At 32.3% G+C, this 25988-nt stretch overlaps 1 protein-coding gene across 2 annotated transcripts in view; it reads left to right on the top strand.

The window, feature by feature from the left end:
* LOC140443315 (uncharacterized) overlaps positions 1–25988 on the top strand; it is a 48525-nt gene that overhangs the window by 5284 nt on the left and 17253 nt on the right. Inside the window, exons 4-7 of one of the 2 annotated variants that reach the window (XM_072534509.1) lie at positions 7710–7914; positions 13247–13430; positions 16279–16339; positions 16397–16523. In XM_072534509.1, the coding sequence (XP_072390610.1) occupies positions 7710–7914; positions 13247–13430; positions 16279–16339; positions 16397–16523 (577 nt within the window). Of the gene's footprint in view, positions 1–7709; positions 7915–13246; positions 13431–16278; positions 16340–16396; positions 16533–25988 lie in introns of both variants that reach the window. The other variant, XM_072534508.1, reaches the window with a different exon arrangement.

The raw sequence follows: 25988 nt of genomic DNA, 5'->3' as shown, positions 1-25988 counted from the left end.
TTATTAGTATAAATATATGTGGTTTATTCCTATAAAAAAAACTGAAACTTAATATGATAAGTAGTTATTTAGACTTATAAATACAGTGGTACCTCGATATACGAGTGTAATCTTGCTCATATGTCAAATTGCTAGTAGGTCAAAGCAATTTTCCCCATTGAAATTAACTGAAATTACATTAATCCGTTCCAGTCTTCAAAAAAACACGTTAGTTGTTTTTGTTAAGTGTTTTTCAATATGAAAAATGTATTTAAAAGAAGAAACATTTATTTATGACAAAAAATACATACCTACATATTCTGTAAAAACATAAGAAAAAGTGAAGTGCTTACGGAAGCGCTTAATTTTCGTCAGCTTTTTTTGTCACACTCATTTTCATCTGCAGATCGTTTAAAAAAACTGTCCAAGGAGGTTTGTTTCTGCCTCCCTTTCAGAATATTGTGGAAATGTGTTAGGCAAGTTTCTTTGAACAACACCAATGCCCGACCACTTGTAACTTTTTCGGGGTGTTTTTTTATCCACGAACTCTGCAACTTTCTCTCACAATCCCAGGATCTCCTTTATATCTCTTGTAGAGACAACATCTTCCAATTCTGGCTCCTCTTCAAAACTAATTTTTCGTTCAACCACTGTATGCTGCTGCGAATGTAGTTCGTCTAACTCCTCGGTTGTCAGCTCCTGAGACTGTTCCTCGAAAAGTTCGTTCACATCTCTTTCATCCACCTCCAGACCCATGCATTTTCCAAGAGAAACAATCTTATCTACCACTGACACTTCGGGTTCTAGTCCTTCGCAGGCCTTTTCATCTACAGCCTCAGGCCACAGCTTCTTCCATGCAGAGGTTAATGTCCTTGTTGTAACACCTAGCCAGGCCTGCTCAATAATTCTTAGGCATATTTCTATGTTAAAGTGGTCCTTCCAGAACTCTCGAAGGGTAAGGTTTGTGTTCTCCGTCACTTAAAAGAAGCGCTGAAAAATGTGCTTGATATACAACTTCTTTCTTTCTTTCTTTCTTTCTTTCTCCCCTTCCTTTTACCCTAACAGGGTGTCGGATTTGGGCTAGCTATTTTAATTTCCATTTACCCACCTCTTCCATTCTTTTCTGTTTTCTGCCATTATTTTCAATTCCTCGAGTGATTTTTGTTTAAATTTTCCCGCCTCTACTACTTGCTGCATCCATTTTTTTCTTGGTCTGCCTCTTTTTCTTTTTCCGATGTTTTTTGCTTCATAAATTTTTCTTGTTATTCTATTGGATTGCATCCTCATCAGATGCCCATACCAGTTCATTTGTCTCTTTGCTATTTTGTTCATTATCGGTTCCTGGTTGGCCATTCTCCTAATAGTCTCGTTGCTTAATCTATCCCATTTTGTCTTTCCAACTATCCTTCTTAGATGTCTCATCTCCATTGCGTTTATCCTGCTCTTATGTTTTTCCAGAATTGTCCAGTTTTCACTTGCATAGAGCACAGTCGGTATCACTATTGTGTTATATATTTTTATTCTCGTTTCTCGTGCAAGTTCTCTTTTTCTCATTATTGGGGCTAACGCATAATATAACTTGTTTGATTTCTTTGCTCTATTTGTTATTTCCCAGTCTATTTTTCCATCATTAGTTATTATACTTCCCAGGTATTCGTAAGTTGTTACTATTTCCAATTCTGAGTTTTTACATTTTATCTTTATTTGATTATCTTCATTATCTCCTTTGCCGCTGATTATCATTATCTTACTTTTTTCCTCGTTTATCTCCATTTTAAGTTCTTCTATTTGTTCTACCCATATATCCATTAGTTTCTGCATTTTATTCTCGGAATCTGCTATTAGTACTATGTCGTCTGCATACATTAAGGACTCTATTGTTACCGGTTGTAATCTGCGGTAACCTATTATTGTCTGTAGTTGATTAGTTCTGACTCTAGTGTTTCTTATTAATTCGTTCATTACTATTATGAATAGCAAAGGGCTGAGACTATCTCCTTGTTTAATACCTCTCTTCCAATTAAATGCTTCCGATCTTTCCCCTGTTATTTGTACCCTTCCTTTTACCTCTTTGTAAGTACTTTCTATAATTTTTATCAATGCATTAGGTACGTTAATTTTCCTCAAGCATTTCCCTATAATATGTCTTTCTATCGTGTCAAATGCTGCTCTTAGGTCTATGAATGCTAATACTAGTTTTTTCCCCGTATCTATGCTTCTTTCTATTAGGTTTCTAATGATATATATGTTGTCATTTGTCTGTCTTCCCGGTCTAAATGCCATTTGTTCTTCTCCCAATACCATTTCTACTTCTTGTCTCAGTCTCTTCTCTATTATTTTCGTATATATTTTAAAGCACACCGATGACAGACATATTGCCCTATAGTTGTCGCAGTTTACATGTTCTCCTTTTTTGTATATTGGCACGATGATATTGTTCTGCCAGTCTTTAGGGATTGTTTGTTTTTCCCACGCCTCTTTATATATTTTCCATAGCCAGTTTATTCCTTCTTCTCCCATGTATTTTACCATTTCCGGTTCAATTTCATCATCTCCACCTGCCTTGCCTATTTTTATATTTGATAATCCTTCTATTACTTCTTCTCTACTTATTTGCTCTGGCTCTGTGTTTTCTTCGCCTTCATTGATTATATTGTCTTCCTTTATCACTTCGGTATCAAATTTTTTCTCATAATATTCTTTCCATACCCTAGCTATTTGTTCTGGGCTTATTTGTATTTGGTTTGAAGTATCTCTTCAAAAGTTTCTATTATTTGTTATATATTCTTCCTGAAGTTCTTCTCCAAATTCTTTCCATGTTTTTGTTTTTGCTTGTGTGACTGTCTTTTTTGCCAATCGTCTCTGCCTATAGTATTTTTCTTTATCTTCTTCTAATCCCGTTTCGAGGTATTTTTTCCATGCTATTTTCTTCTTTTTTATTTCTGTCTTCACTTCTTTATTCCACCACCTTGTCCTTTTTAACTGTTTATTATATTTTTTGATTCCACACACTTCAGTTGCTGTTGTCTTTAATACTTCACTGTATGTATTCCATCTTTCTTCCATTGTCCATGTTTCTTTTTGGCGCTCTATTTGTCTCAGTCTTTTGTTAGTTTCCTCCGTGTAAAATTCTCGCACACTTTTTATCTTTAGTTTGTTTACATTTACTTTCTTGTACTCTTTTCTTTCCACTTCCTCCATTTTTTCATCCTCCAGTTTTGCAGTGACCATCCTGTGTTGTGTAGACAGTTCGGGTTCCTTTTCCGTTAAGATGTTTTTTATATTTTGTTCTAGGTTTCTCGTATAGACTATATAGTCGATTAAGCTTTTCGCATTTCTCTCTTCAGCCACAAATGTATATTTGTCGTTAATGGTTTGTTCACTGAATGTGTTTCCTATTATCAGGTCATTGGTTTGGCAGAATTCCAGCATTTTAATTCCATTTCTATTTAATGTTTCTTCCCCATATTGTCCAATGCATCCTAATCCCCTGTTAATATCTTTACCTACTCTTGAATTCCAATCGCCTAAGATTACTATTTTTTCTCTTGTCTCTCTTAATTTGTCTAATGCGTTTTGGAGTTCGTTGTAGAATTCTATCATTATCTCTTCTTCATTACCTTCTGTTGGTCCGTATATTTGTATTATTCCTATCTTGTCTTTTAGTTCTATTTGGGCTGTGATTATTCTAGATGATACTGCTTCGTAGTTTGTTATTCTTGATTCTATTCTTTTATTAACTATTATACCGACTCCTTCTTTTGCTCTGTGACCCTGTGGTACTCCGGAATAATATAGACTATATTTCTCATTGATATTGATGTGTCCTTTCTCTATCTTTTTTGTCTCGCTTATTCCCATTAATTGTACGTTCATTTTTTCCATTTCTTCCGTAGCTTCTATTTCCTTGCCGGTCAGAGATGTCACATTCCATGTCGCTATTCCTATATGATTTGTCTTGTTAAGATGTATTTCCTTATTACTGTATTCTTCTTCTCCATTATTGGTGTTAACATTGATTACATGCTCTCTGGTTTTTGTATTAACATTATATCCGTTATTTATTTCATTACCGTTTTTATTTCTAATGCTAATATTTAATTTTTCCCTACCTTCATTACTAATGCTATGCCCATTTTTGATATTCCCCCTAACTATAATATTATCACTACTGTTAGTAAGCCTAATACCCATATTCCTATCACAAGTCAAATTTCTAATGGCATACTTATCATTTACATTTCTAATCCTATTCCTATTACTACTTAAAACTAAACATTTATCATCATTGTCCGGATAATTTTGTAATTCTTCTTTCTCTATTCGTTGCTTGACCTCTTCTTGGTTCCTTTTATGTTGCTCTGGTAGTTTTTTGAACTCTCTATTTCCACTACTTTTTCTTCTTTATAGCACCATCTCCATTCCTTGCCATCTACTGTGATTTTATTGTATCCTATTTTGACCATTTTTCCATTTTCCCTCATTTCTCTTGCTTTATCTCTTAAAGCTTTCATTTTCTCTCTCTCTCTCCTTTTGTGAGATCCTCTGTAATCCATATTTTTTTGGTCTTCACATTCTTAAGTTTGTATTTGTTTCTTAAGATTGTTGTTTTTTCTTCTTCGCTTTCTAGTTCAATTAAGCATGTTTTTGTGCCTATTTTTTGTGCTCTTTTAATATTAGTTTTGACTTCAAGATGATTTTCTAACATAGTAGTCATTCCTTCTTTCAATGTTTTTGGGTCTTCAGAGTCTATTATTGCTCCACTAATGATTATATTCTTCTTTCTTTTTTCTTTGTCTAATCTTTCCAATGAGTGTTTTAGATCATTTAATTCTTCCGTTATCTTTTTGTTATCGGTTTTGGTTAGTTCGTTTTCTCTTTTCAGTTCTTCTTTCTCTTTTGTCCATTCTTCCTTCACCCTTTCTATTTCCAGCTTTATGATTTTTATTTCTTCATTATTTAGTTTTATCTCTTCTTTAACTTCATTTATATATCTTCTGATCTCCTTATTTTCTTCCTTCATTTCTGTTTTCAGCTCTTTTATCTCCGTTTTAATCTCCTTACTTATTTCTTCTAGTAGTTTCTTTAGTTCTTCCATTTCGTGATTTTTTATGTTATCCTTAGGAGGTGTTCTTAGCGTAGCTTTGCTTCTTTTGAAGGCTTCCTCCTCGTCGGATGAGTTATCGTGTTCTGGTTTATTTCTTTTGCTGTTCATTCGATTTTGTTACCTTCTATATTAATATATATTTTCTATATTAATATACACCAATATAGTATTTTCCTATATTAATTAAACTTTTTTATTACAATAACAATTCTACAACTTCTACAACTTCAACAACCACAACAAGATATACAACTTCTTAAAATTAAAAATCACTTGCTGATCCATGGGCTGCAAGATAGGAGTGGTGTTGGCTGGTAGGTAGAGAATCTTTATAAACTTGAACTCTTAGAGTAAATCATCTTCGAGATTTGGTGGGTGAGAAGGGGCATTATCGAGGACAAGAAGGATTTGCATGGGTAGGTTGTTTTGCTGTAGATATTTTTTAACAGAAGTGGCAAATATCAGGTTTAACCACTCCACAAAGAATATCCTGGTGACGCACGCCTTTGGATTTGCCCTCCACATAACTGACAGTTTTTCTTTTAAAATCTTATGTGACTTAAAGGCTCTGGGATTTTCTGAATGGTACACTAAAAGAGGTTTGATTTTATAGTCGCTACTCGTATTAGCGCAAAGTAGTAGAGTTAATCTATCTTTCATAGATTTGTGACCTGACATCGTCTTCTCCTCTGCCGTTATGTAAATCCTATTCGGCATATTTTTCCAGAAAAGCCCTGATGAGTCACAGCTGAAGATTTGTTGGGGGATGTATCCTTTGGCTTCTATCAGTTCGGAAAACGTTTTGATGTAAACCTCAGCTGCTTTCACATTCGAACTTGCTGCCTCACCATGCCTGACGACGGAGTGAATGCCGGTCCTTTTTCTAAAGTTATCAAACTGAAAGACTCAAAAATGAAAGAAATAAAATGTCCCAATATTAAAACTAAATTGGAAACTACAATTTTTGAAGATATTCAACAGGCTGTAATGGAAGATAGAAGTAATAAATAATTTGGTTGTAATAATTTATTTGTTTTGACGTGACAACGTCTTAAATTAGGTTGTGGCTCGGAGTCATTCATGAAAAAGTGTAACGCTCGCTCACGTCTGTTACAGTGAGTCACCGAACGAGAGAGAGGCCCGCCGGACCGGCGAATGCCTTGCGTCTCTCTCCCACTCAAACATGATCGGTCCGCTGCGCGCGCAGCACTAGAGAATTAGGCGCGTTGAATCGGTGCGTGCTTCCGTGCTTGTGTCTCTGTCTTTCTCGAGCGTTCTTGGCGTTCAAGACACATTACAGCAGAAACACTTCCTTTCATTTCATATTTCTCCTATCATCGTCCTATCCTCAACAAAATCACTCAAATAGAAATTAGTTAAGTTTAAGTTTACATGTACAATGTTTTAGTAAACAAAATATATTTCTATAGTTAAAATTTGTGCAATTCTTATTTTCATTCAATTCCTTGTTCCTATTGTGCAATTTAATAATATTCATATCAATAAATATTCTACCGAGAAAAAGACGTTGTCACGTAAAATCTTCGCCCGTAAAACCGACTTTACAGGCAACCGATTTTTTTTTACAAATTATGTGTTTGAATGCCATGCTCTTGAAATTCTACTCTCTTATTTGGAGATATAAAATAATCTTTAAACTCATCACGAATTTTTAGAGCGGTTATGTATTGTTTTTAGTAATACATCTCATTCTACTTTCAGTAGTTCCGATGCTATTTGATCCAATCCCTGTGATTTATTGTTTTTCAATTTGGCTACAGCTGTTCTAATCTTGGTTATTGTTGGTGGGCACTTTTCTCGTGTCTGCTTGGTCTAATTGAATATCAAAGTTCTCCGCCATTATGACAGAAGTTTTACGTTTTTGCGCACAAATTGGCGCATTTCTTGTACAAGAAACTGCAGCGGACACAAATTCTTGTATCGTTTCTGATATAAGAACTATACGCTTGTATGACACTATCCATTTTTTTGTTATATCAGAAACGATATAAGAAATGATGCAAGAAAATGCATAGTGTCATAATACGGCCTTAATTGTTTTGTAACTTGAAATGTAAAGTGTCATGATTGTTGTGATTGCAAGAATTGCGATAAATTAGAATAAACATATATTTCCAGTACTGATAGTTCTTTCTCATTATATAGGTTGCATTATTGGTATATATCTTGGTAAACTTTCATAAAGTTGCAATATAGCAACTATAGCAATATACTGCTTAATTGATAGAAAAATGTAGAATATTTAGAATGTCAATGGAAGATATTAAAAAATGCATAATATATATATATATATATATATATATATATATATATATATATATATATATATAATTATATATATATATATATATATATATATATATATATAATTATATATATATATATATATATATATATATATATATATATATATATATATATATATATATATATATATATATATATATATATATATATATATATAACTATTAAATTGGGAATAAACACAAGCATGTCACTTTTAAGTGTTGTCAGTTTGTCAAAAACAGACTGAAAATATATTTATGTCTGTTTTTTAAGTTTATGATTTCTAATTTTTTGTGAAATTTCTATTATTTTTCAGCTACCATGGTTCCCAAGTAGATTGCATGAGTCCTACTCATATTGATGTAGAAGCTACCCCAGTGGAGACACTTCCTGGAAATACTGAAAATGATCATACTTTAGTAAAATCACCGGGAAGGAAGAAAGTTGCAAATGGAAGCAGTAGAAGTTCTTCTCAAGATTCACCAAATGCCCAAAGAGGCGTTGATATAATTGATACAGCAGTATGTAAATATTTTTTCTACTCTTATAAATATAATTCAAGGGGCAAAAAATTATAATCCCATAAAAATATCATTTTTACTTGACTCACCGCAGAATTTACACAGCCAATGGTTCTATTTTGGGCTCCAGCTCCATATTAAATCCTCAATTATATCGAGAAATGCAAAGAAAAATTCTTCAAAACAATAATATGGTCCTAACATATGGTTCAGAGACCTGGGTTCTCACGAAAGTAGTAAAAACATGTTAGGATGTTTCGAAAGAAATGTACTAAGGCAAATCTATGTTGCGGTGAATGACAATGGAGTGTGGAGAAGACAATACAACTTCAAACTATAAAATATACCAAAAAAACGGGTGTGGCAGTCCAGTGGGACTGCCGGTAGAAGTTATACTTCTATACACGCGTTCGCCGTTACACATTTATATGGGAGTCAATCTGCACAATCATTACATATTTAATGCTATAGGTAAGAGAGAGCAGAAAGAGAAAAATAATTAGGTATATAGGTATATGGTGCATCATCATGATCATAAGTGGCTCGACAATCCGTTGTGGATCTTGGCCTGCTCACAAAGAAGTCGCTACTCCTGTCGATTCCTGGCAACTTCCCTCCATCTTCTAACCCCTAGAATCTGTAGGTCTTCTTCCACATCATCAATCCATCTCATTCGTGGTCGTCCTCTGCTTCTTGTGCCCTCTGGTTTTGAAAATGTTAATCTCTTCGTGTATTCGTGATCTGACATCCTAGCAATGTGTCCAGCCCATCTAAGTCTCTGCACTTTAACGAATTTCACAATATCTGGATCGGTGTATAACTGATACAGTTCAAAGTTGTATCTTCGACGCCATAGCCCATTTTCATTTACGGCCCCAAAAATCTTTCTAAGAATTTTTCTCTCAAAAATACCAAGAAGTCTTTTATCATTTTGAGATAAGATCCACGTTTCAGCCCCATATATCAAAACTGGTCTTATTAAGGTCCTGTATATATTAAGCTTTAGTGCACGTTTTATATTTTTATTTTTTAAATGTCTCTGGAGGCCGTGAACAGTTCTGTTTGCTATTGCTATGCGTCTTTTTATTTCGTCGCTTGTCGTGTTTGTTGCGTTTACTAGCGATCCAAGATATGTAAATTCTTTGACTTGCTCAAAGGTATGGTTGTTAATTTGAATTCTTTGTTGGATATTTCGAGGGTTTTTAGAAACCAACATATATTTGGTTTTTTCCTCGTTTACCACAAGTCATTCTCGACGGCTAATATTTAAGGATTTGTAGTATTTCCTCGTTTCATTTTTATCGAATAAACTTTGTATCTCACTGAGAGTGTTCTGTTCGTATTCCCTCTTCTTACGTCGATGGATACGTTTTTCCTCTCTTCTAAGACGTCTATACTCTTCTTTTTTTCTCCGTGTACAACCTGCGTCAATGGTTTTTTGATATGCTGCGTTCTTTCTATTTGTGGCCATTTCGCACTCATGATCAAACCAATGATTTCTTTTTTCTGACTTGGTTTTGCCCAATATTTCAACGGATTTCTGTAACACAATATCTCGTATATTTGCCCATAGTTGGTTAATATCTTCTTCTTCTTCTAAGTTTTTTGTCCTTATTTGGTCTTCTATTTGCTGTCTGTATACATTTGCAATGTCGGGATCTTTTAGTTTATTAATGTCGATTTTTTCTCTCCTTCTTCCCATCTCCTTTTTTAAATTGGATATTCTCTCTTTAAATCGTGTTTTAACTAGATAATGATCACTATCTATGTTTGCTCCTCTAAAAGACCTAACATCTAATAAGTTAGAGCAGTGTCTTGCATCGATGATTATATGATCTATTTGGTTAATCGTTTCATTATCAGGAGATTTCCAAGTTCCCTTATGTATATCTCTATATGGTGCATCGTTTGCTGTATATAAACATTTGATTTGTAATAGGAGTATAGTAAATGAAGGATTGTATCAATATTTTAATGAAAATATATATTTTTATTTTCATATATGTATAAAAGGAGTTGAATGGAAAAAAAAGTTTTACACATACTCTGCAGTAAAATTCATTGTTTATTTTGTTATTAATATAAAAATTACAATACAATGTACTGCAACATAATTCAATATAATAATACAATACAAATTAAAATGCAATATTCATAAGTATTTAAAACTGCCAATATACATAACTTACTTTACGAAGATAAAAATAAAAAACCAAACTGTGATTATGTTGTAAATTTTCATTTTATTTTAAAATTTAGCATTTTTGCGTATATTACATATATTTAATAACATTAACGTGAGGTTTTTAAATATTTCAAAAATAAAAAAAGGAAATTCATATTGGGATTTGATCTCACGTACACCAGCGTATGAACCAAACACGTAAAAGATTTGCCAATTAGACATGATACTAACGGATTTTAAAATTGACAGTTGTCCGTCATACAGTGATTATTTTGAAATACAAAAACCTAAAATAATTATGAACATTTAATAAATAATACAAAACATATCACATAAATAATAATATTAATATATATTATATTGTATATATAATATTATATATAATATAATATATTTATAATATTAAATATACATACAAAAGGAACATTTTTATTCTCGAGAGAGGAAGAGAGAGAAAATATATCTTATGTCTCTCTCTTACTCATTATCTTACATATATAATGGTTTCACAGATTCACTCCCGTGCAAATTTCCAACGCCGACCGTGCGTATAGAAGTATAACTTCAAAAAAAGATATCGTAAAATAGATTAAGATAGGACGTCTGAGGTAGGTAAGGCATGCAATGCAGGTGGAACAAACTAACCCAGCTAGAAAAACGCTTCTTGGTATATCAATTGGCCAGGAATGAAGAGGAAGACCTACAATAATGTTCCTTGATATGATCGATAAAGACATAAGAAATAGATCAATGAAGACATAAGAAATATCGGAGTAAGTTGGGCAGAGGAAGGCGATGAATAAGGACGACTAGAAAGAACATCTTGAGGAGGCTACAACCCACATGGGCTCGTAAAGCCAGAATGATGATAAACAGCATACCGCAATCAATGTATGCATAGTCATTGTGTCATAACTGTTTTAAAAAAGTGGAAAGTGAAACACCACTAATATTTACAATTGTCTTTTTTTTAATGAACAAAACTTTACATTGTAAATTTTGTTTGGCAGTTCTCTCTTGCTCATAATAACTATTTTTCAATATTTAACTTCATGCTTCTTATATTTGTTTATTTTATCTGGAATAAATCACCATAATAGTTAAAAAGAAACAAAAAACTGCCCTTTTTACCATAATGTTAATAACCTAAAAATAATAAACCCATTCGTCTGTTTATATAACAGTAATAATCACAGTCCCACATAAGTGGGAATATATAAGGAAAGTGAATATCATGGATATAATATATTATGTAGGTGATAGACGACGGAACTGACGTCATATTTCTAGGTACAATGTCCGACATGAATTTGGCAGGTGATTAATTATTTCCCGATATTTTAATGTTAAACAGGTAACATTATGGGTTAAGTTAATAATTTAATGTATCCTTTTTGGTAAATTAGTAAATTCGTTAAATTTTTATTATTTTGCATACAGTCACATCAGTGTCGTGAGATGCGCAACTACATACATGTAACATATAATATATGTTTTTATGTTATAAAAATATCAATTTTTTAATTTTACAATGTTACACGTCATTATATCTTTTATTTCAATGTAAATAACACCGAAAATAAATATTTATTGTACATATATATGTACCAAAAGAATTTTTTCGTACACCTCTGACATTCCGGAAACAAGATCGGCCATTGTTACTAGCTACTTTGGACGCAAGTATTTATTCATAGTTTCCATCCTTAGTATATGATATCGATGGTGAATATGGATATACTAAACTGAAATTCACATTCAAATGGCAGAAATAGGCCTGTTCTTTCTATATGCCAGAAATAACTACAATGTTGTCAAAGATTTTAATCATACGTTGTGGGTCGGCTTCTATAAAAGAATTATAATTTGGGAAATATTTATGAATGTACAATGAAAAAATATTGCACTTTTGTGATTTTTTTTAATTATATAATTTTTCTGTTGGTATTTTAAAAATAGAAAGTTAATTTTCGGGAATCTGGCCTTTTCGGTTTTATACCTTTTCTTCAAAACTGTTTGCAATTCGTGGAAATGAAGTAATTATTTGTATAATCCCTTTTTGATCTTAATATCCATTTAATGACATCAAACTTTCTCTACCTGAATTTACAATTACAGACAAAAATAATTTAGAATTAAGAAATTAGAAATTCATGTAGATAAAATTTCAGCTGTCAAAATTATTAAAAATTGCTTATTAACATCAGAAAGAGTTTAATTATGGTTTATTTTAAATTAAAACGCAAAATAATAAAATTGAATAAAATAAATCAGTCAACATAACCTCAAAATGTGACGTATTTGATTTTAATTGAATATTTGATCACAATCAAGTTTTGATTAGGGTTCGAACAATCGGCCCTTAAAGGATATTCAGTTTATGTCAGACGTTTGTGTCGTGTTAATGTCAAAATGGCCGCAAGTGTAATAAAATTCAAAAACGGTACGGAAAGCGACAACAGACAACTAAACTACCTGTTAGAGCTTGCAAAAAGCTTTTTCTATATTTGTCACTACTAATAGGATAGACATCTATTGTTAGCAACCTCTAATATTCTCAATTTTAGTTTACAGAAATCTGCAGGTCGATAAATATTAGAGTATAGTATTTTATTGTGAGTGCCAGAGGTGGAGCTCATGGTCCCCTGATTAAAACATCACTCGTGGGACCATGAGCACCAACATAGGTAGTCAGGTTCAAAATAGTGTGAAATACTTGATATTAATTAACCCCCAAAAGGTTCTTACAAAAGCCTAAATTAAAATAATAAATAAAAATGGGTTATGGGTCCACATGCTCTAGAAGAGCTGTAGCATAAATGGCAAGTTAACTGAGTACTACATGTGGCACTCATAGCAGTCAACCTGTTAAATGAAATTATATAAAATTAAATAAATATATATTATATATTTTATTATTATTATATATATATATATATATATATATATATATATATATATATATTATATATTTTATTATATATATATATATATATATATATATATATATATATATATATATATATATATTATAATTATATAATATATTATACAATAATATATAAAAAATACGTCCTCGACAACAATTTCATACTTTTATTATTGTGTCTTATTTATATTTATTGGTCTTCCATCTATTTTCTACAGGCGCTGGCACAGAACCTAATGGATAATACTCAATTCCAAGAGAAAATAGCACAGACAATTAATAGAGTAGTGGAAAAACAAAAGAAAACAAATGAAGCTGATGAACTGAACCAGACTATTAAATCAGCAGTTGAAGTTGCTGAAGCAGATCCCCTCTTTGACGAACTGTTGCAAGAGATACTAGGTATATTTTTTTAATCAGATATATATTTTATACAAAAGTCATTTATTAATTACTATGGATAAAACTATCATTATTTCTTTATTTGGCGACACATTGAAAGTCTCTAATAATTCATCTTGATCGTGAATAGAACTATCAACAAACTTATTAAAGCAAAAAGTAGAAATCCTAAGAGTTGACTGAAAGCCAATCTTGCTAAAACTAATAGCAACTCAAACTTGTTTTAATAATTTAATAGGAAAGCAAAACCGTACACCTATAGCTTCGGACGTGTGTTAGAATGATTCTGTTTATTCCCAGTGCATCTTTATTTTGAATACTGTATAGTACCTACAATTTTAAAACTACAGTTCATTCAAATTCGACGTGCATTAAAAGTAAACAAAACCAGGCTATGCTACGTAAGACTCCATAGGCGTGCGGTTTTGCTTTCATTTGTCCTATTTCCTATCAAATTAATAAAACAGTATGTACAATTAAAGATTTGTTTACTATGAACAACGAATATAAAATATACAATGTTAGTATTATTTTCAAGGAAATTCAAAATTAGCTTCCCTACTGTAAAATAAAAAGAAACTTATGGTTTGACAAAAATAGTAAAGCAGTAATTGCAACGTTGTTTTGACACTTAAGCGATCGAAATCGAAACATCAAATACACTTATTTTTTAAAGTAAATTGTGTGTTAGTTCGCATCAAAAGTAGTAACTTATTATTATGTTTTCAGTTTTTATTTGAAAAACAATAAAACTCACGGGATCCAGATTACAAATGTTACCAGAAATTGAAATCCCATTTTACATAAATTTCGTAAATTTGAATACAGATATACCTTAACTGAAAATGTTTTTATAAACGAAAATTTTGTATTAAAAAAAATAAGGTATTGCACTTGGAGAAGTACCGCCAGAAGCGGCACTTCTGTTTTAATAATTTAATACGAAAGCAAAACCGTATGCCAAATTTTGATTTATTGACTAAGAAGGCTTCTGGCTGAGTACAAAATAATCAACGGATCAAATCCTATTACGCGATATAGAAAATGAAATGGAAGTATATAACGAATATGTTAAGATAGAAAATCAATTAAATTACAAGATATAACGAATCTTGATAGATTCGTTATATCGTCCCTTTTCATTTGCTATGTCGCATGTTAGGATGTAGTGCCGTTTTGGTAGTCGTCTTGTTTGTTTTGTCTATCATAATATAATCTTTATCCCCTTACCTTTCATTTTCTATGCTGAATGTTAGCATTCAATCAGTTGTTTATTTTGAACTCAGCCAGAGGCCTTCCTTGATTCAATAAATCAAAATTTGTCTTATAGTAAATCTATTTTCATCCATAGCGTCCTATGATATCTTGTATGTAACTATACGTCCATTAATAACGAAGATGCTGTGTAGTGCCGTTTTGGTAGTCATCTTGTTTGTTTTGTCTATCTTAATATAATCGTTATCCGCTCCCCTTTCATTTTCTATGTCGCATGTTAGGATTCAGTCAGTTGTTTATTTTGAACTCAACCAGAGGCCTTCCTTGAGTCAATAATCAAAATTTGTTTTATAGTATATCTATTTTCATCCATAGCGTCTTATGATATCTCGTATGTAACTATACGTCCATTAATAACGAAGATGCTGTGTAGTGCCGTTGTGGTAGTCGTCTTGTTTGTTTTGTCTATCTTTATCCCATCCCCTTTCATTTTATATGTCGCATGTTAGGATTCGATCAGTTGTTTATTTTAAACTCAGCCAGAGGCCTTCCTTAAGTCAATAAATCAAAATTTTGGTGGGAAACCGCCATTAGATATTACATTTAATTTTAATTCAATTTTTACATATTTAATTTAATTTTATTAATTCAATGCATTACAATAACGAATTCACATATTATATTGTTGGAAAACCTCATTCTAACATTTATTAATTTAATTTTATCTTTGTTATTCTTCTGATCATAAAGTATAAATGATAACATTTATTATAAATATAAATGAATGAATTCAAGCACTATAATTCCCTGATGCACGCCCTGGCTAAAATATTATCACTAGAACAACAGTGGTCCAACTACGTTATATCAGTTCTTCCGCGTACAAGGACTACTAAATGATATGGTATGCTGTTAATACTTGAGTTTCGTATACGATGTCTATTTATATAGTTTATGAGGTGGATATTATGTACGTTTATACATTGTAAATCGTGATTTGGGAGTGCTCCTCGTAATACTCATAATGTTGATAACGTGTCTTGGTTTGTTTACTGCTACTGCATCTTTAAGTTAAATTTGGTTTATAGTGTATTAAAATATACTTTGATCAGATAAAAGGCATATATCGAGCACAGTTTAATTAAATCTTGCCCAAGTACTTTCGATCCCTAGATCATCTTCAGGGGCATTTCGTCAATTGTGGCCTATCCAACAAGAACAAAATGTCATAAACATATAAATGTACATCACACTACACTACAAAAGGACAAACAAACACTTTAAAATTACTTAAGAAAGGCTACATTACTTGCAGAAGCCGGAGACAGAATTCTGGATTCAAGATTCTGTCTCCGGCTTCTGCAAGTAATGTAACCTTTCTTAAGTAATTTTAAAGTGTTTGTTTGTCCTTTTGTAGTGTAGTGTGATGTACATTTATATGTTTATGACATTTTGTTCTTGTTGGATAGGCCACAATTGACGAAATGCCCCTGAAGATGATCTAGGGATCGAAAGTACTTGGGCAAGATTTAATTAAACTGTGCTCGATATATGCCTTTTATCTGATCAAAGTTCATTTATTTGAGCATTCAACCTTATATTTATTTATTAAAATATAGTTTGAAATTTCCAGATACAACTAATAGTGTAAGCAACAACCATAAAGTTTCCGAACCAACTAATTCTGGAATCAGGTAATTATTTTTTTGATTAATAAAGCCCTAAAATTTAAAATGATTTTTTTATTACAGCACGAAAAAGAAAGACGCAACTGATACTAGTACAAACACAAAAGTAGTACAAGAAGGAGTTTCAAACGAACAACCAATCTTAGCACCTAACAATCCTGTCACAAATATACCAGATAACCCACAAATGGTAAATGAGGTATTGTATCATTATGTAATTTTAGAATTCGCATATCATCAATGAGATTTCTAGCAACTACTTCACGGACAATCTTAGAATTATTGAAGTGAATACTTCTTAGCGCTCGGTATGATGTTTTGCACGGGCTCGAGCTTTAGCGTGACTCAAAAAATCGAGATGGGTGTTTGTAGTAACCTTGCGGTATACATATACATAATATACATACTACATGTAGGTACTTTCACTACACCAAAAACATTTGTTATTATTAATAATATAAATTTTATGAAATAACTCTGTAAGTATAATATTCCACAAAATAATAATTTTAATTAAATAGATTAGACAATTGTACGCAACTGATACGCGAATACTTCAAATTTTATTGACAGTTCAGCGTGTGGCAGAAAAGTATAAAGTGTAATAAATTGTATTTATAAATACATATTAAATTTAGATTAATAGCTTTAAAAACTAATTATTGTTGTGTATTGTGATTGTGCTATGCCAAAACAAATAAATAGTCTGTAGAAAGCTTTCATATAAGATAGATTATTTCCAACAAGAAATAATGACGGGACGTTTTTACTATTAAAGCCCTAAAAGAGGTAAGTTTAAAATTTAGAATATATAATTTTGTATTAAAATGTTTTCTTATGTATTTTAGTGTGTTGCAGTAGTCTTAAAACTAAGTGTACATATTTAGTGTTATATAAGGTTGGACAAATAGATGACATTTTAAAAATTCCTCACTTACTAATTATTCTGATGTTTTGGCAACGCTGTGGGGTTCTGACGTCGTAAATCTTGAATGACGTGCACGCATTTTTATATGAATAATACTATACTAATAGCCTACACGTGGAATGTACTGAATACGATGATTGAGGAGCTGCACATAGAATCCCTAAAAAAAAGACTGAAAATGAATTTCATCCAAACTAAACTAATGTCAAACAAAGATGACAAACCTATGATTAACATTCAAGGGATAGAGATAGAACACGTAGATGAATATACATATCTGGGTCAAAATGTCAAGGTAAGCAAAGAAAATCAGACTACCGAAATAAGCAGACGTGTAAACATTGATTGGGCAGCATTCGGAAGACTCTCATACGTACTTAAAAATAAAAATATACCTCAAAGACTGCGAACCAAAGTGTTTAATTCCTGTATCCTACCTGTACTTACATATGGAGCTCAAACCTGGACATTCACTAAAATAAACATGGAGAAGATCAGAAAAAGTCAGAGAGCTATGGAACGACAGATGCTGGGTATCTCATTCAAAGACCTTAAAACCAATGAAGACATTCGTAATAGAACAAAAGTAAAAGATGCTGTCGAACAGGCAGCTAAACTGAAATGGAATTGGGCTGGACATAACGAACGTCTTAAAGATGGCCGGTGGAATAAAGAAATCGGGAATTGGCGTTCACATGAAGCCAAAAGATCACGAGGAAGACCGCAAATGCGATGGAGCGACGATATTAAAAGAACTGCAGGACCAATGTGGAAACGTCTTACAAACAACAGAGATGAATGGCGAGAATTAGGAGAGGCCTATATTCGGCAACCCGAATAGAGAGAAGAGCTAAAAAAAATGTCGCAGCACTTTCTTATAGACTACTCTCTCTGAAAAAAGCTGATGACAAATCTGTGAAGACGTACAGCTCATTTTGCTTTATTTGTTTTAAACAATAAAGAACAAAATGGTTTAAACAAAAGTTGTAAATCACAAAAAGTTCTTTAATTTGCGAGTTTCTAAATTAAATTAATTAATATTTAAGATAATTTTAGATAATTATAAGAATTGAGATAATTTTAAAAAGCTCTTATTTTTGTAGTACTTTATAAATTTTAATACAGTAAAACCTCGATATAACGGACTCTATTTAACGGACTTCGGATATAACGGACAAAAAATGCGGTTAAATGTAGAAAAAAAAAAAAATAAAAACGTACTGTTAATACATGCTTAACCCGCCCTAACCACTGTATTTTACAAAAATTTCAATAAAATTTAGCATAAGAGGACACATTTCTAAATATTTTCAAAAATTGGTTTTTCAAAGAATTTGCACCTTCAGTGAGAAAATTTCAAGAGAGGAAATTGGGAATACCGTCAGCAGAGGTGAAATGTTTATTACTTTTAGACAACGCTCCTGCTCATCCCTCTGAAAATATTCTACGTTCAGAAGTACTTTAGCTGTATGGTTTTGTCAAAAAATATAACATCACTTAATCAACTCATGCATCGCAAGTTTTTAGACGAAGTAATGGTTGTATTGCACGATAGAGATAATGGAAAATATCCAAGAGGACAGCGTAGCTTGCAAAACTTAAGGTCTTACAATTTAAAATCAACAATTTTTAATTTTTCTGCAGCATGGGAGGAGGTGAAAGAACAAACATTAAAACATGGTTGGAAGAATTTGTTTGATGGCCAAGATGCATAGATATAGAAGGCTTGGAAGTTACTGATTTCTGTAGGACAATACATAATAATGCAGGAGAACATGTAGCTGAGGAAGATGTTTTGCAATGGCTAGAAGTAGATCTAAAGAAAGTGACCCTGGGCTAGAGAAGGTGACCCTGGATATAACATCAGGACAGAAAGTGAAATAGCAGATCAAGTTATGAACCTAAAAAGTGAGGATGAAAGTGAAGTTAGCGAAGAATATGACAAAACAACACTGCCAAAAATAAAATTTTCAGAGGTAAGATCGCATCTCGACGCTCTAATAGCATTTATTGATTATATTCATCAGATAACGAAGTTCAACTATATTCTAAGCATTTTCGTAATTTTAGAGAGTTGATCATAAAAAAAAACAGCAAACATCAAAATTGCAAACGAAACTTGATTCCTTTTTCAAAACATGATTACCGACAGCAAGCGCGTCGATATCAACAACAACGTCACTTCACGACGAATGTCCAAAGACAATTAAATAGAATTTTGTTTGTATTTTGTATTTCTTATATATATCTGAATACAGTGTACATATTATATTAAAGAAAAAGTGTTTTGATTTATTTTAAACAAATTTCTATATAACGAACTTTCGGCTTTAACGGACACACCGTTCCCCCAAGTAGTCCGTTATATCGAGGTTTTACTGTACTTTGTTGCATAATGACATGTAATATAACTACTCGAAATTATGGCAGTTAATAAATTACTAAAGCGTGCTAAATTTCAAACAGATCGACCAAATAATTTATAACTTATTAATTTTTTTTTATCCCGGGGAGCGATTATTTATAGCGGTTGTTTAGCAACAAAATAAAACTTCATCACTCATTTTTAGATTAGTATTTATAAATGGAAAGTTTTTAATAAAAATTGATAAATATATACTTCCATTATTCATTATTCTTCATCTTTTTTCAGTCTGCAACAGCAAGTTTAATTCAGTTATTAATAATGAGTATAACATATAGTAGAAGCCACAGTTAGAATGCAGTGCAGGTAAGATAGGCAATGTATTTCTTGCGGGAAAACGGTCGACCATGTTGCCGGTTTGCCCCGAGCGGCGCATCAGAACCGGATTTAAGAAACATAGCACTGGAATATCATTATTGTTTCAGCTAAAGCATGATTTAATCATCTATGTATAAATAAGAAAGTTACATTGTCGAACTAAACAATAACATGAAGAAAAATGCTTTAAAAAAAGTAAAATTTATCAAAAACTTATTGTGGATAGCTTATCTATATTTTATCAATTTTCAATAGCTTCCATTGTAAACACATTCTTTGGAAAATAAAGATCATTATAAAGTCATTTGGAGAAGCGAATCAGTTTTAATCTCCATTCGGCTGCTCCATGCCAAAACGCAGTATGTGAAAAAAGAATAAAAAGCCGTAAAAGTGATTTTAGCGTTTTTGTTTCGCCGTTCAAAAGTAATTAAAATATTTCATTTTTTTTGGGTAATAATTTGATGACAATATATAATGTTTTTACTATATTGTAAATGTAGTTATTTTCAGTTTTAACCTTTGATCTGGCACATACTTAGTTTTAGCGTAGAAAATGAGAAGATGAAAAATAGTTTAAATCACAGCATCTACAAAATTAAGGCACAATATAGTAAAGAAACAATCCAATAAAAAATTTATTAAATGGTATTTGAGAACTGGTAATAGATTTACAAATTGCAAAAACTTGTATTTTATAATCTCTAACTAAAATCTACAAAATGCGAGTAAAATGAACAATATGTACTTCTTGGTAATTAAAACAAACCTTCCTTTAAATAACAGAATAAGCAAGTTTATCATATTACTACTATATACTTTCATATATATGTACAGCGTCACTGTTTTCGACTAAGTCTGGAGCAGTGTTGTTTGTAATTAGGCTATTCCAAAATTCTAATCTATTTTTAGGCATCAAAGGTCCCAGAACTTTTATTATATCTTCTTTTTTCGATGTCGATACACCACGTTCCGACAAAACTTCAGGTTTATTTGCATAAATGAATTTTTTTTGTAAAAAATCCACTGAGTTGTATTGTAGTCGATCAAAATCATTTTTATATTCAAGGCATTTTGACCCCTTCTTGAACCTTAATTCAACTATATTAGTTAGCAGAAAACCATTTAAAGGGTCTTCACATTTTCCATTTTTTCGACCTTGTCTCTTTTTTTTCTCCCACTTATGAAACACAGTTACATCCAGAACTACAACTCCTCTTCTAGAGGAGCTTACTGCGGCCTTTAAGTCGTTATAATCGTAGAGATCACGAATCGTTGCGATTTTTCGTTCAATGTTGCCATGCAGTCCATCGGCACTCATATGAGTATCTCCCTTTGTAAGATAACGTAAAGTTATTTGTTCTGGTCCGGTTTCTTGATTTACTAAATAGATTAGGGAAGTGTACAGGATCCAATTTTTGTTTTGTCCTGTACAATTATCAGTCCAAATAATAAATTCGTTTACATCTCGTTCTTCCTCAATAACTCTAACAATAGCATCCACAATATTGTGACGGTCACGTCCCCCTACACCCTCGTGCCACATAGAACAATAACTTTTGCATAAAGACTTCGGTTTTATAGGACAAAATGTCAAATTAAATGCTACAAGACGACTTAAAAAGTGGCTGTCTTTTACGGCTGGCATATTAGGAAGTAAAATAACTTTTTGCAAATCCATTGAGTATATTCTTACGTTTGGATTATCGACACTGAGACTATCCTGCATTAATTTTAACGTTTGTCTGTACAGCTCAAATGTACAGTATTCAGGATGTTCACGCTTAAAATCTTCAAACATAGATTTTATTGTTAGTTCTCTAGGTAAATACCTAATGTTTGGTGCATTGTATCGTCGGTAATGACTGACACATGGCTTGTATTTATTTATATGATCTACAATGATAGCTCGTTCACGCTTTCTTGCGTAATTACCAGTAGTGCCTCTATTTTCCTTTTCAGCAGATAATATAGGGTCTTTTTTCATGTTGGCACACAATTCCGTAATCACAGAATCAGTAGAATAGCCTAATGTATTTAACAAAAACTTACGGCAAACAGAGATACTCTTATTGTCTTTGGGCAAAAAAAAAACTTACGGGTTTCGCCTTTTACAAAAATGTGTGATTTTCTTCTGTTGTAGAAACTGTTTTCTTCAAAATCAGAATTGCTTGAACTGTTCGTGCTAGTGATACTTTGTTTTTGTTTATTATGATGAACATCACTTATTGTAAAATCAGGATCAATAATACTATCGTCACTAAAATTGGTTACGCTAACGGAATCTTCAGTCATCTCAGCATCATTGCCCACTACATCTTCAGCGCTTGAAAAAAAGTTGTGTAAAAACTACAACCCTATTACTACTAAAAACACTTCAAATTTTATCGCTTTACTACAGACTCGCACTGTGGCTTACTGTAAAAAATGTTTAGTTTTGAATTAGCAAGCGTAAGGAACTACCTACATGACGGAGTGATAGCCACAGCCAACAAATTGTCACAGAAATAAACGAGGTTATTACTAAGAACACTTCTTCTTAATTTAGTCAGTGCAAGAAAATATACTTACGTTTTGTCTATACACATAGCCACTAATGCTTTTCCACGGGATGTCATACTAAATAGCGCAATATAAACAATAAACTTTCAAAAACACACCAAACGTCTCTAGTTGCAAGCTACGAGATACTGAAATGAAACTCGTACCCCCACATTGTTGACACTATCATCGTGTGACCTCACTGCGCAGCTGCTGCTGTTGTAGATACTGTGTATTTGCATAAACCTAATGATTAACATTGCAGATGCCAAAACATAGCAACTGGTATTTACTGTGTTTCGAAATAAACCACTTACTGTGTTTTGACATGGGAAAATGGAACTAGCAGTGTAGATACTGTGTTTTGAGTAAGCCATATCTTCAAAACCAGTCAAGATAATACTGCATATGTCGGCTCTAAAAATGCGCAATAACACAGTATGTACACTTCCCGTCATATAAAACTGGTACACTTTTTTTCCCAATGTAAACCTGTGTTCAGACTGGACACAATGGTCCGTGAATCAATTCGTTGTTGCCATCACAGGTAACGAAATTCCACAAAATCTAAATATATAAAAAATAACGTTCAAAAATGTACAAACTTTTTAGATAGGTATTATTTTTATCATTAACAACAAAAAACCGTATCTAATAAATTTAATAACCAGAGATAGGGTTGAGCTAATATCCAAAATGTTTGAAGGATTTTTAAACCTAGGGTATTCGCACAGGGAACATTGGAATGCATATACTGTAATTTTATACTTCAGTTACCTACCGAACACGAGTTGTATTTTGTGTCAATAAGTTTAGTAACAGACTACCAAAATTAAATTATTATTTATTACAAGAACAATAAATGTGAAAAACTAACATTATACTTTCTCCTACTTATTATAAACTATAAAATATCCGGGACGAAAAAACGCTTTTCAAAACGTGACAGTTACAATCCAATATCTCACTGTAATGTTTTATTATAATAATTTAAAGTTATGTCTAGATTGATTATCTATCATTATTTTTGAATTGAAATATTTTTATAAATTATAATAAAACACAAATCAATGTATGGGTACTTAATTGAGATTATGGAAAATTACAATAGTAATAGGAGAATTTTTTAGGATGCATGTTTAAATAAATGTGACTGACTGATAGAGAATGTTTTAGTTTTTAGTATACTCAAAACTGGCGGTCTGTCGCACAACCCTGCTTTTAGGTGGTTTCATATAATATTTTCGTTGAACTGGCAACAGTGCCCTAGAAATTAGAATGACACATGTGACAAGACCAACGTACACAACTTAAAAAACACGGTTTTTGGTTATAAGAGTTGTACCAGTTTTTTATGACGCGAACGGTACATACATGCAAACAACGCAGTTTCGAATTTTATGTCAGTTACTGTGTTTTGGCATGGAGCAGCCGCATTGTCCACGCAAAGCAAACATGTCTCTGTGTAGATTTGAGTACTGGCCATTAGACCAAAAACTTGTTGGCAAAAACTATGAAACCTCAGTTCTATTTCATTTTTGCAAGCGGATGAAAGTACCTACATCATGGAGTCGTGGCCAGTATCTGTCGTGAATTTCAAACAGGGGACTTTTAGTGTGCAAGTAAAACGTGTGGTGTTAAATGTATTGAACTATCATCTGAACTTAAAAAATGGTGACAACTTGACTATTACTGTGGAAAAAATTTCGAAAATGTGCGGTGTGAGTGTTCGCAAAATTTATGGTATCCTCGAAGAGGTAAGATGAACTGAAACCGGTACAAAAAAGGAAGAAAAACAGTTTCCAGCCCAATTCACGTGAGAATACTTACGATGAGGGAGTGAAATCTCGAATAAGGAAAATTGTCCATGATTTTTTTTTGGAAAACATACCACCAACCGTCGACAGCATAATGAACAGAGTGAAGGATGATGAGAACCTACTAGCTTTTTACCATATATATCCTGGAGACACAAGTACCTCAGACAAATTAAAACATTAAGGAAGAAGAATAATTGTAGTAAATTAATTATATTTTCTACAATAGTTTGTTCTTCTATAATAATAATTCTAATAATAATTGTTATTCTCACTAATATATCTCACTAATTTAAAGACATTCAATCAGCATGACATGCCTTCTTTCTGCTGCATTGTATCTTCTGCGCCTGTCAGTTCTTCAGATTCAAAATATTCAAACCCAACTACCCTTAATACTTCGTCTTTGCCTTCTCAAATAGAAGCACGCAAGTCAAACTTACTTTTGCAGCTTCTCAAATAGAAGCAAGTAATAGTTCTTTTCACGCTTCTTAAATAGAAGCAGTTTTCAAGTGTAACTTATTTTATTAAATAGTTAACTATAGTAAATTAAGTGTATGTGCATCTAATATGTAAGTACCTGAAATTATTCTTTCATACAGAAGAAAATCGACAGTTTGTGTGCCAACATTACATAAATGTCGGTCCGACAAATTACAGGGTTGCCGGATATTCAACAAACTATAAACTTTCTTGTTCTATAAATCGCATGTATTTAGTTTTAAGAACAATTAATATAAACAGTTGTGCGGTTTAAGAACATTTTATATGAACATTTAAGTATGTTTTTATTATTATTAAAAAGGGTGATTTGTTGGCAATCCCGATACTACTATTTATTCATGTAAATAATACAATAAAAATATTTCTAGCTTAATTCTTATTTTAATTATTCTACTTTTAACTTTACTATCCACTATATTATTACTAATCCGCAATTTTGTGACCTACTGGTCGCTGGTCCTTCGAGGTTTTATTTATTTTTTATCTACCAAATGTAGGAAGGAGGGACTATAATTTTTCAAATATTTACTTTTAAATCATCGAACCAGCTACCTCATCCTTTCCCCTACAATAATGTAAACCTTGTTTATACCGATGAGTCTTGGACTAACGTCGATGCTTCAGTCAAAAAGGAATGTAGTGACACAACGATCAAGAATCCACGAGATGCCTTCATAAAAGTACCCTCTACTGGACTGAAAGTTCCAACCCAAGAGGTCCTCTGGTTTGTTCTTCTTCATGCTGGAAGCGAAACTGGTTTTGTGGCATTGGCCTAATTAACTTTCTTGGCGAAGAAGGGAACCGCTGATTACCACGATAAAATGGACAGGGATCTATATGAAGAATGGTTTGAGAAGAAGTTAATTCCAAACATGCCGAAAGACAAAGATAACGTTGTCGTTTTGGATAACGCGGCATACCACTCCCGCAAATTTGATTTCCCGAAAATATTGTAAAACAAAAGGCAAATCAAGAATTGGCTAATCGAAAAGAATATTTTTTTGAGGAAGATTACGTAAAAAGTGAATTACTGGATACTGCGGCCGCAGTTCGAGACGAGTACGACGTACAAAATTGAAACAATTGCGAAAAAATATGGCGTTAAGATTTTGAAACTGCCGCCTT

Source organism: Diabrotica undecimpunctata, chromosome 6 (assembly GCF_040954645.1).
Source record: "Diabrotica undecimpunctata isolate CICGRU chromosome 6, icDiaUnde3, whole genome shotgun sequence".
Lineage (NCBI taxonomy): Eukaryota > Metazoa > Arthropoda > Insecta > Coleoptera > Chrysomelidae > Diabrotica > Diabrotica undecimpunctata.
This window is presented reverse-complemented; position numbering and strand designations above follow the sequence as displayed.